General features: G+C 37.6%; 1 protein-coding gene across 2 annotated transcripts; it reads left to right on the top strand.

The window, feature by feature from the left end:
* Window positions 1-1,512: 1,512 nt before the first annotated feature.
* Window positions 1,513-5,236, top strand: LOC128195960 (uncharacterized). 2 transcript variants are annotated; one of them, XR_008247920.1, is made up of 3 exons: window positions 1,513-2,430; window positions 3,041-3,248; window positions 4,816-5,236. XR_008247920.1 is itself a non-coding variant. In XM_052875191.1 (3 exons), the coding sequence occupies exons 1-3, from the start codon at window positions 2,249-2,251 to the stop codon at window positions 4,819-4,821; spliced, it is 378 nt and encodes a 125-aa protein (XP_052731151.1). In that variant the 5' UTR covers window positions 1,513-2,248; the 3' UTR covers window positions 4,822-5,236. The 2 variants fall into 2 exon arrangements, 1 of the variants encoding a protein (XP_052731151.1); XM_052875191.1 differs by having other exon boundaries at window positions 3,059-3,248.
* Window positions 5,237-12,218: the final 6,982 nt, after the last annotated feature.

The raw sequence follows: 12,218 nt of genomic DNA, 5'->3' as shown, positions 1-12,218 counted from the left end.
GGTTTGGGGAAAGAATAGAGAAGTAGTTTTGGACTTAGCCTTAGGTGGTGGCAGATAACAGTGTTCACGGCGTCAAAATGAAGCTATGGCCACTGCTTTTGATTTTCGATGGCGTCGAAGATCGCAATGGATTGAGAAACTCTTTGCTCAAAGGAAACAAACAGAGCCTAGATTCTCTACTTCTCATTTTGAAACGAGGAGGCTTCGATTCAAGATTTGCCTCCGCCAGGGTTCTAAAATTCATCGTCGCGGATGCCGAGTCAAAGCTTTTAGTAGCCAAGAAGGAAGGCGTGGTTGTGGAATTGCTGAAGTCAGCAACATTAGAGAACGATCCGGCGCTGGTGGAGAAGGTGTCTTCGACGAGGGAGGAGAGGAAGGAGATATGCGAGAACGCGGCATGCGTGACAGCAGTGTTGAGCAAGGTTCTGAAGGTGTCTACTATGGCGATGGAGCATGCTGTCAGAAGTCATAAAATAAATTAGGTTTAATTATTTAAAACTTGAAATAAAATAAATTCTACCTAAGGAGACCCCATTGAGCCACGTCATTAAAATTTGCATAGTCAGCAAGCGAAGACACAAAAATTTTAACGTCGTCCAATCCAATTACCGGCAAGGTTCCAATTGACTCAATTTTAAAAAAACAAGGACCTAATTAAGATAAAAAAATACGAGGACCTATTTGAGATAAAAAAAATGCGAGGACCTATTTGAGACGATTATGTAGAAATAGGAACCTCCGAAATGATTAAACCATTAAAAAAAAATATTATTCTATTGGGTATTGTTGAGATTGTTGATAGGAGGAGCACAAGTTTAGCTTAACCCACAATCTCAATAATATCTGTGTTTTTGATGATGACAACACATAATTAATACTAACACATGTGTATGTACTGTGTTATACATGTTATTTTTTTATGCTTATTGTGTTGTATTAGTACATGCATATTTGTGAACATAATGTGTTGATTATAACATACCACTATGTTTGATATGTGATTTTATCTCTGTATGCATAATATGAGGTTTCAGAAATGAAAAACCACAAGCACCTAGCTTCGGCTGTTTGAACTTTAAAGTGTGGCAAAGCAACAAGTTTTAAGTTGATTACATTATTGGTTAAATCGATTAAAACTCGTATGTTTGCATAAATATTTTTCAAGTGTGTTGTGATGTATTTTGAGAAGAAAAGTTTTCAAATATATGCTAAGTGTTTCTACTTAATCGATTGCATGCTCCTTGTATTCGACTAAGTTTGTTAATATTTGAAAACTGGTTAAATGTTGGACATCACTGTCACAACAGTCATATTTTTAAATATGTTAACCAAGCATTTATTCACTACAGGAAAGAGCGTAATTACCGACGAGAATTTATCGACGGCCTTTAGGCCTTCTATAAAGTGTTGGTCACATAATATACCGAAGGCATGTAGGCCTTTAGTAATGTCAGCGATTAGAAATTTGGTTTTTTTGCTCCGAATTTCCTAATTTCAGAATTCCCTCGTCTCCCTTTCCCTTGTCTCTTCAATTTCAGAAATCCCTCTCTCCCCTTCCCTAGTTTGTTCGTCATTACCGTAAGCCGAAGTTGGTCACCCTAAGCCATTGTTGTGTTGCTAACGCGGAGGTGGGTTCGTTGGTGGCTATTACTTTGGAGGGTTGTGACTCGTGGAAGTTGGCGTTTGCGTTAGGGGTGGTGGCGGTCAGTCGGTTCGACACTGCGGTTTGACGGTGCGAGTTTAGTGGTGTGGATGTTGACGGAGGTTCGTTGCTGGGTGGCGCTCTTCCATTCCCTACTCTTTGTTCGAAGCGGTTCGTTGGTTTGAAGCGTGAGGTTGTCGCCCTAAGGCGGTTTGAAGTGGTTGCTGTTGCAGATGCTAACAGCGGTTCGTTGGTGGCTGGTTTGTGGCTAGGGTTCGTGTTTTGGTCCTTGTGAGTGTTGCGACAGAGGTAGGGGTTGTTGGGGTTGGCGTGTCGAGGGCGTTGCAGTGAAGTGGTGTTGGACTGAAATTGACTGAAAGAGGAAGGTTATTGGGTTTGGCTCCAGTGATGCTGATTCAAATGACTAGAACAAGAAGATGGGCGAATCCAACGTTGGTAGTGAGAGTGTTGGTGCTGGTGGAGGGAGACCAAGGCTTGTTCTGCAACCTCGGTCTCTGTCGGTGTCCAATAAAGGGGGGGATGGGAATGTGGGGAAACCTAAGGGGTTAGTCCATTCGGAGAAGCGAGGCCAAGGGAGCAAACCTGATGGGATTGCCTCAAGGATTGTATTTCTTGGTGATGAATAAAAATCACTTTGATGAATTGAAGAAAGCTATGCTACCTGACTTTTTGTGGACCAAACCTGAGGGTTTCCCGATGAGCTTCCACTGTATGAACTGCTCAAATCTGATTGTCGGCAGCTTGCGAAGCAACTTTCGTGCCACTAGGTATGTGGTAATTGGTGATTGCCTACATGTCTTTTGAATTTTGCATTGGTTTATGGAGTTTCTTAAAGTCTGTGAATTATGTTGTACATGATCAAATAGTTTTCTAGTTAGATTGTGAAATGAAACACAGTTAGTGAGGAGATGAGAGATGTGTTTATTAGGATGAACGTCAGGGTTTATGCTACTGTTTTTAATATAGATAACTGTGTTAAATTTGGATTTTGGTTTGAAGCAGGAATTATTATTTAAACACAGTTTATTTGGTTTGTATAAAGTAATAATATATCCATCCACTTCACAATTATCACATATTGTCTGGTACTTTTGTCTCTACTAAATAAATGAACAGAATGTTGTTTATTTCTAATAGCATCACAATATGGGATTTGTGTATCTGGGTATCAAAGCTTTGACTTATTTCTGTGCTTTATTATCTTAACATCTACTGGTTGAGTTGCAAAATTAGTTTAGCTTTTGATTGATTCTATATATTGATAAGTCTAATGTACAATGATATTATACCATTAATTGTGTAACACTAATATCAGTCTTATTTCTAATTAGAATCTGAACTGATACTCCACGAATATTGTATATCTTGTTTTACAAGTGTATCACGTTCTTGAAGGACATTGCAAGTGATGGTTGCTTCAGCCTTGGTATGTTGGCCCGTATGGAACCTACTTTGTGTGAAAAGAATGTCTAGATGTATCCACGATTATTTTGGGAAACTGGACTCCTTGGACAGGTGTTGTACCTTGAAACACATGCTATTGGAATCTCAGCAACCGGAATTGGTTGCTTCTTTGATGACCCTGGTATGATTCTTTGTTCACCACTGCTTTGAGAACTTTTATGGTTTGCTTTCAGGATTATGTTATTGGTAGTTTCATTTGGATGAAGCAAAAGCCATATTAATTCGTATAAGTTACAATTTTAATTGGAAATTACAAGGGCTTATGTGTTATGTAGAGTTTATGAATGTTTTGGGTGATTTGATTGAAATGAATTGGATGATGTTCCAAAAACTATGGCCTTATATAAGTGCTATTGGATGCATCTCTGTTCCGGAATCTAAAAGCCTTGGATTAAATGCAATTGGAAGAACAATACTTCTTTTTCCCATGATTTGAAAAGTCCACACATCTTTTCACTTTTGATCAATTATTGATGTGGTTGAACGTTTATCTTAATTGCTTTTTTGCATGAATAATTGGAAGCATTGTACCGTAAATATCAATTCCAACTGTAATTGATTTGATTGGCATGGTTATAGATAGATGTACATGATTCATAGGTCAAAATTAACCTGTGAAATACTAAATGAGTTGATTTATATAAATGAAGTTTGAAGAAATTTATTTGCTTAAATTTCTATAAAAATAGATTTATTCAAGAAGAAGTATATTAATAAATTAAGTAATAAATTAAGATGTTTGGCCTATTATCGAGAAAAGACCTATTCATATATTAATGGAAAGATATTTATATAGTGCATCATTAATCTTATTTTTAAAAGTTGACTTTAACTCGTATGGAATATTGAACTTTTTTGACTTTATCAAAGTAAAAGTAACTGAATCTTATAATAAATATGAAAAACGAAATTGATTGGTTGCATATGCTTCTCTTGTGTATCGTTTCAAATTGGCTTTATATTCCTTTATTACTATTTTTTCCAATAAATCTCTTAATTATTTGATTGATTAAAATATTAGTGAATATAATATTTAAGTTAATTAGATTTTTCCAGTAAGATCGAGTTTGATTGTTGCACAGATAAAGAGATGAGATATGAGTGTATAAATTAAATTTTGTATTTGATTTTATCAAATATAGCGTTTTGTGAATTTCGATAGGAGTATAAATTAATATTTAAATTTTGATTTTATTTATAATTGAACCAAGTGCTTAGAATTATTACGTGCACGTCTGAAATTGTAACAAGTATAAGTAGCGCGTCTGAAATTGTTACGTGTCTCATTCTCATCAAATGTTGATCCTTACACTTATATATGTCCTTCTGCATATGATACTGCATATGATATGTGTCTCTGCAAATTGTTACGTGTCTCTGCATATGATACTACATATATAAGAGGTGCTATATTAATTACTTTATTGTCGGTTTAAGTAGGTTTTAAACCCCTCTCTTGCATATCTTACCCATCATATTTGCTAATTATGTGGGCATAAAGCTATTCGTGTCTTGTTTATTTTTCAATACTAAAGTCTTGCATCATAAATTTCAATTCTATTCTCTACCAATCTTTTATGATTCTGCATCTTAACTGATTTTTCTAATCATACTTTCTTGTCAACCATCATAATTGAGTGTTTGGTTATGGGTAATTGATCTGAAAATTGCATCTTCTCATCTTGCAGAAGTAACCGTTTTACTTATGTTCAGAACAGAACAAGATTTGTGTCTTTGGGTGCTGTGAGCAGTGATTTAGTTGAAGAGAGTGTGGAAGGTGATGACCTAAGGAGCAGAATCTTGAGGCTAAGGCTCCCCAAGCAAAGCGCCACAAACATTCTTCAGAAATGGGTCCTTCAAGGGAATCCTGTTACCTCTCTCAGCTTCGAGATATTTCCAAAGAGCTTCGGAGATCACATGGGAAAGTAGTGTAATTGTTGTTTGTTTTGTCATATCATGCAGTATGTATCAGATTCGTTTGGTTAATTGTAGGTGTAGTGCATTAGGAATTCAATTTTGCACGTTGCTATTATTCGGTCAAATTGACCTGTCTGCTTAAGCTGGTCGGTGAACTTGTTCTTGTGCATTCACAAATTGTGTTTTTTTTAATTGGATAAGTGCAGATTTTTCAGAGAAATAAATGAGCTGTTATAGTGAATTGGAATTTGCCTTGTGATAAATGAGCTTTTATAGAGAAATAAAGAGAAATAAATGAGTTGTTATGTGATACTGTCTTTCGGTAATTCCCGAAGGCTTCTGTCCTTCGGTAATTCCCGAAGGCTTCTGTCCTTCGGTAATTCCCGAAGGCTTCTGTCCTTCGGTAATTCCCGAAGGCTTCTGTCCTTCGGTAATTCCCGAAGGCTTCTGTCCTTCGGTAATTCCCGAAGGCTTCTGTCCTTCGGTAATTACCGAAGGCTTCTGCCCTTCGATAATTATCGAGGGACATAGGCCGTCGGTAATGGTTAGCGACAACATGTTTACCGACGGTCTAATAGCCGTCGCTAATCCCTCGGTAAATTATCATTATCGACGGCTTTTGGATGTTACCGAAGGATTCTGGCCTTCGGTAATGCCCTCCTTTTTTGTAGTGATTGTAAATCGATTATATTAATTGCCCATTCAATTAACTGCTTTGATTGATGTTATTATGTTATAATTGAATTGCGTATTTGATTAAATTAATGAGATAATCGATTAAAAAACGTCTAATTGCTTTACTATATATAGACACATGATTTGAATTCGGTAAGAAGAATAATGATTTACACTTTCATATTTGTTTTCAACGAATGATTTGGGATCTTACAGAAGAGAGAAAAGCTCCAAGAAACAACAATTACCGTGGTGATAAAGTCTTGAAGATTTCTTGAGAAGCAAGGTTGATATACAAAGTCTAATCGTTTTGCACAGGAATGTGCATTCTGCGTGATCAGGAAAAGCTTTGGCAAATGCTGAGGGTTGTTGGTTTCCCTGTGGTGTTACAGGAAGAAGAACGTGGTTCTTGACTTTGAGGGTGTCTCAAAGGGGTTCACAGTGACAGTAGAAGAGGATTGTTCTTGCTACTTGTCTGTTTTTGTATTGCCTATAGTTAGATTAGTGAGTTAGAGAGTTGATTTACGTTTTGACGTATGGTCGTTGTAAAGCCCTTGGTGTAAAAACTCATATCTATATAGTGCATTGGCTTCCATCTCGGGTTGATTGGAAGTACACTGGATGTAGGCTTGGCCAAATGTTAAGATGTCGGCAAGTGTACTGAATCGTATCAAGTAATAATAAATGGTAAGACCAAGTATCGTTTCCCAAAGGACTCACGACATTAAATAGTTATGTGATTACCCAACTAATTAAGACTTTTGAAGAATAATTTAGGGGTTTTGAATGCAAATGCTATAAAAATAAACATGAATGCAATTTTGACCAATTGAAAGAAAAACACAAAGGTGAATGGATGATGTTGAAAATATGAGATGAATATGTTGTTGGGGTTTAAATTTCACCACGTTTCCTCTCATGCATGTATGAATTCATCTTCTTCATTAATGTTAATATCACTTTCTAAATTACTTAAAACCCGATGTCTCGGCGAAGAAAGCCTATCCTTAATTACTAGTTTACAATGTCTTGTCTCCCTAGCAATTAGTTCTGCCTTACATACGCACATGAGCTTAGGATAACCAAAACTCATATCCCTATGTCTAGGCAATACTGATTTTAGGAGCATTTCTCCAGATCTAGGTTTCCCCGTATGTGTCCATATCACGAAAACCAATAATCATGCCATGAATGAGTTAAACATAACAAGCATTGAGCAAAGAAGAATAACCCCAACAATTAATGAAAGAAGCATAAATAAATAAGAATCAATTCAAATACATGAGAGTTCACAAGGTTTCATCATCCCTCAACAACAAAGAATGTTTAGTTCCTCATCGTCATGGAGAAACTAGATGAACAATGGTATGAAAAAGATAGAAAAACCCTAAAAACTGAAGAGGAGAGCTTCCGCATCCACTTCTGCCTTTAGAGAGTTGGAGAAAATCTGAATTTGTGTCAATTCTGTCAAGAGATACCTTCTCTAGGTCGAGCTAATCCTTAAATAGGGCTGAATTGGGCCATGGGCCAACGTTGCCACCGCTTAGCGCCCCTACTTAGGGCGCTCAGGTGTGCTTGCGAGAGAATGGCGCTCAACATCCAATGGAGGGTGCTCAGGCATGAAACATTGCAGGAAAGATGGCACTTAGCGCCCCAAAATGGGCGCCCAGGCGTGACTGCGAAGCTCCTGCGCTGAGGGTGATGAAAGGGGCGCCCAAGCGTGAGTGCGACCTTATGTAACCTTCTCTTCTGGTGCTCTTTCTTTCCTTTATGAGTTCCAACTTCTTGACAACTTAACTCCTCTTCCAATTCATCCCAATATCCTACAAAACCAAGGGGATTTAGTGATAAAATCTTCAAGTGTAACCTCAACTCTCTTATTTCCCAAAAGAAACCAAAATCAAGAGAACAAACAAGTTTCTAACTCAAAAAGGGTTCATTTGATATCAAAATTTACTCTCAAATAACGGTGAAATCAACCGTTATCCCAACCCCTAACTTGAAACTTTGCTTGTCCTCAAGCAAAACAAAATGTAACTCAGCCTAAACAACACTTCAATGATTCAGCATATCACAAACACTTTCTTCCAAGACAAGAAATCACCCACTGCTGCTTATCATACAAATCTCAGGCAAGATATATTGATGCATTGGTCAATCAAATTCACTATGATGCTCATATTATCCCACATACAGTAGATGAAACTCATGAATGATCAACAACCAAGCAAGAATGTTATCTTATAATGCATGGAACTAATCCTCTCCATTGTTTCACTCAAAAAGTGTTTCACTCAAGCATTCAAAAGTGTATAATGAGGTACACTTATGCACTCTACTATCACCATGTCACATGAATCAACTTTGCCTTTAATTTAACCACAATCAAACATACTCACAAGCAAGTTATCATCACCAGGACTTTTCAAGGCTTGTAACGTGGCTGGGCTAAGAAGAAAAATTGGTTTTTCTGGACAACAAAGTTCCTTGAGTTAAGAGAGTGCATAATTCATTCATTCACATGAACAATTCATTCTAAGACCAATCCTTCCTTGATGAAGTAACTGTCTTTTCTAAAATCCTCTTTATCTCCCTATTAGACACCTCAGCTTTGCCGTTGGTCTGATAAGGTGAAAACAATTGAAAAACTGTTATTTTTATGCTTGAAATTGATACTAAAAGCAACCTTTAACCCTTAGGAACTAGCTTGAAATCATGCTTTTGTTCATATTTTCCGAAATAAGAGAGCTGGACAGGTTTATGCTTGATTTCAGTGTTTTTGTGCAGGTTTTAAGGTGAAAGAAGTGAAGAAGGAGAGAGATGAAATCAGAAAAGACATCAAAAAGTGCAAAAGGAGAAGCTGCAACTGCCGCTCAGTGGAAGTTTACCGCTGAGCGGCACTCAGGAGCTCACGGGGGATCCGCTGAGGGGCAAAATGGCCGCTGAGGAGAAGAAACCTACTCACGCACTTACCGCTGAGCGGCACTCTTATGGGCTTGGGCCTAAATTTTCTGTAATTTTAGAATAGTATATAAGCTTTAGGACGTCCTAGGGTTTGTATCTTTGGCAGAAACGAAGCTAACACTCTCTCTTCCACCCCTTTGAAGGAGGATCTTGGATGCTCAGGCTACCTCTTCACCTTTCTAGGGTTTTATCTTTCATTCTTTCATTATTATTCATCTAGTTTCACCATGAATATGGTGAACTAAACCTTGTATTGCTGTTGGGGAATCAATGTAGTCTTGTGAAACTCTCATATATGGAATTTGTTTTTACATCTTGTATTTAAGACCTATGCTTTCTTTCATCATTAGTTAGGGTTTTTCCTCTTTGCTCAATGCTTGCTTTGTTTAACTCATTCAATGCATGATTATTGATTTTGTCGATACGGGAACGTACGGGGAAGTCTAGATCCGGGGAATTTCTCCCAATAGTATATTGGTTGCCGTTAAGCTCCTGCACTAAAAGAACTAATTATGAGGAATGCTAGGAATCGTATGAAATCGTAATTAGGGATAGGCCTTCTTGCAAGGTAATTTAGAGAGTGGCATTAACAATGATGAAAAGAATGTTGAATTCCTAAAGTATATGAGAGTGGATAAGATGAAATTGATAACCCCAACAACATAGTCATCCATATATTCCATTGAAGTGTTTGTATTTTGTTTTAGCCATTGATCAAATTCATGCATACATGTTTATTTTTTGTTTTGCATATTAAACTCCACTTATTTCGTTCTTAAGTCTTTAATAATCAACGAATCACATAACTAAACTAGGCCGTGAGTCCTTTGGGAGAACGATACTTGGTCTTACCGAGTTTATTACTTGAAACGATTCGGTCACACTTGCCGATTGTTAAACAAGTTTGTGGCGCCGTATTTCGGTGTTCATAAATTTGTCATCAAGTTTTTGGCGCCGCTGCCGGGGACTCGTGGTTTAACTGGTTAATTTGTGTGATTATTGATTATCTTTGACTTTAATTTTGAATTTCTGTTTTTATTTTTCTGATTTTATTTTTTCTGTTTTTATTTTATTTTATTTTATTCTCTGAATCTTATATCTTCTCCTATATCTTTTTGTGCTAACCAAATATTCTAGGGTTTTGTGTTCTTGTGTATGCAGGAGGCAATTCGAACTAGGAGCAAGATAACTGCAGAACCCCTTCTTGAAGGTTTAAACGAGAGTAGACGGAGGAGAAGAATCCGAAAATCTAGAGAACTTTTCCTTTCTACGGAAACTCTGTTGCAACCATCACCACAAGGTTCTGACCATAGCACAGAAAATATGGAGAACAATAATATCAGAAGAACTCTTGCTGATTACACCAATACAGCTGGACCTCAGCACTTTAACAGTATAGCTAGACCTAGAGTCAATGCAGCTAACATGGAGGTCAAACCAGCATTGATCCAACTGGTGAAGAGCAATCAATTCAATGGGTTATCTCATGAAAGCCCATATGAGCACCTCACTACATTTAATGAGATCTGCAACACAGTGAAAATCAATGGGGTGCCAGATGAAGCGATCAAACTTAGCTTGTTTCCTTTCTCATTAGGAGGCAATGCTAAGCTTTGGTTAAATTCTTTTCCAGAGGGAAGTTTCACAGAGTGGGAAGCAATGGTAACCAAGTTTCTAAATAAATACTTCCCACAATCAAAGGTGAACAAAGGCAAGCAAGAGATTTCTTCATTCAGGCAGGGCATGGAAGAGTCACTGGGTCATGCATGGGATAAATACAAAAGCTTGCTACGAAAAACACCCACGCATGGATTCGATGAAGTGGAAGTAGTCCTTACCTTCCTTGGAGGTCTTGGTTCACAAACCAAGATGATGCTTGATGCCTCAGCAGGAGGAAACATTAAATGAAAAACTCCAGAGGAAGCAACAGAAATTATTGAAAATATGGCTACTAGTGATAATGAGCTCAACAGTGAAAGAGGAGCTCCTATGCAACAAAAAGGAGTTCTTCAATTACAAACACATGATGCCTTGCTAGCACAAAATAAAATTCTAACTCAACAACTGGAAGCTCTTACGAAAACACTTGCACAATTGCCTAAAGAGTTGAAGACTACTGCACAGGTACAATCTCAGTTGTGCGAATTATGTGGAGGTGACCATATAAATGGTCAATGTGCCTTTCCAGCAGAAGCTTTGGAAGATGTGAACTTTATGGCCAACCAGTTTCCGTACCGTCAAGGGAACTTCAATCAAGGGTGGAAACCACACCCAAGCATTGGTCAAGGGCAGAATGGGCAGGCTGGACAAAATGGGCAATTCAACAAGCAACAGCAACAACCAACTTTATGGCAACAATTTGCTGCATTTAATGAAAGGTTCATAAAGATGGAAGAAACTGTGAATCAATTTATACAGAAAACTGAGTCTACCCAAAAGAGCACTGAAGCTGCTATCAAGAATTTAGAGATTCAGATGGGGCAGATCACCAAGCAGGTGGAAGAAAGGCCAAATAGAAATTTTGGGGCTAATATTGAGGTTAACCCTAGGGAAGAATGTAGAGTGGTGGAGAGCACAAATGATGAGATAATTGAGTTAGACAAAGGAGAAACAAAAGAGAAAAGAGAAATAGAGAGCAAAAATACTTTTCCTTTTCCAATGCATCAAGGGAAACAACTGGATTTCACAGAACTATTCAAGATGGTGGATAATGGTGCACCTTCGGAGCAGATTCTACAACAAATTGCAGTTTACACTAGAACTGATGAAGACGTCTCTACAAAGAAAAGACGTAGAGATGATGAGGCAAAGAACTGTAAAACTGTTAAAAAGGAGCCATTCCCTCCAAAAGCAACAGATCCAGGAGGCTTTTCTATCCCTTGTATTATAGGGAAGAAAAGGATTAAAAAAGCTCTTCTTGATTTAGGTTCAAGTGTTAACTTGATACCTTACTCTTTATTGGAGAAAATCGGCGATGTTAATATGAAACCTGTAAAGGTTAAATTAGTAATGGCTGATGGATCTTCAAAGGAACCATGTGGGATTGCAGAGGACATTATAGTTTGTGTTGGCAAACTCCAGTTCTTGGCAGACTTTGTGGTGATGAAGATGGAGACAGAAAAGATACATATCATTCTTGGAAGACCGTTTATGAAAACGGCCAAAGCTATCATTGATGTAAACGAAGGTATAGTGATGCTCCAAGACCGAGAGGAGAGAGTTGTTGTAGATGTCTTTAAAGATGAGATGCAAACACAGGAGGAAGAAGCTAGTTATGAAGCTGCATTTCAAGATGCACACATGATTAGCCATCAAGATGAAGAGCCAGAGGTTACAGGTGATGGACAAATTTGTAAGCACCAAAATATGATGTCACAAACTTGTTTCACAATCGGCAAGTATGACCGAATCGTTCAAGTAATAAACTTGGTAAGACCAAGTATCGTTCTTCCCAAAGGACTCACGACCTAGTTTAGTTGTGTGGTTTGTTGATTAGCTAAGACTTACAAACGAAATAATTGGATTATATTATGCA

Source organism: Vigna angularis, chromosome 3, assembly GCF_016808095.1.
Source record: "Vigna angularis cultivar LongXiaoDou No.4 chromosome 3, ASM1680809v1, whole genome shotgun sequence".
NCBI classification, from domain to species: Eukaryota; Viridiplantae; Streptophyta; class Magnoliopsida; order Fabales; family Fabaceae; genus Vigna; species Vigna angularis.
The sequence above is the reverse complement of the archived record's forward strand: the minus strand, read 5'-3'. Positions and strand labels throughout refer to the sequence as shown.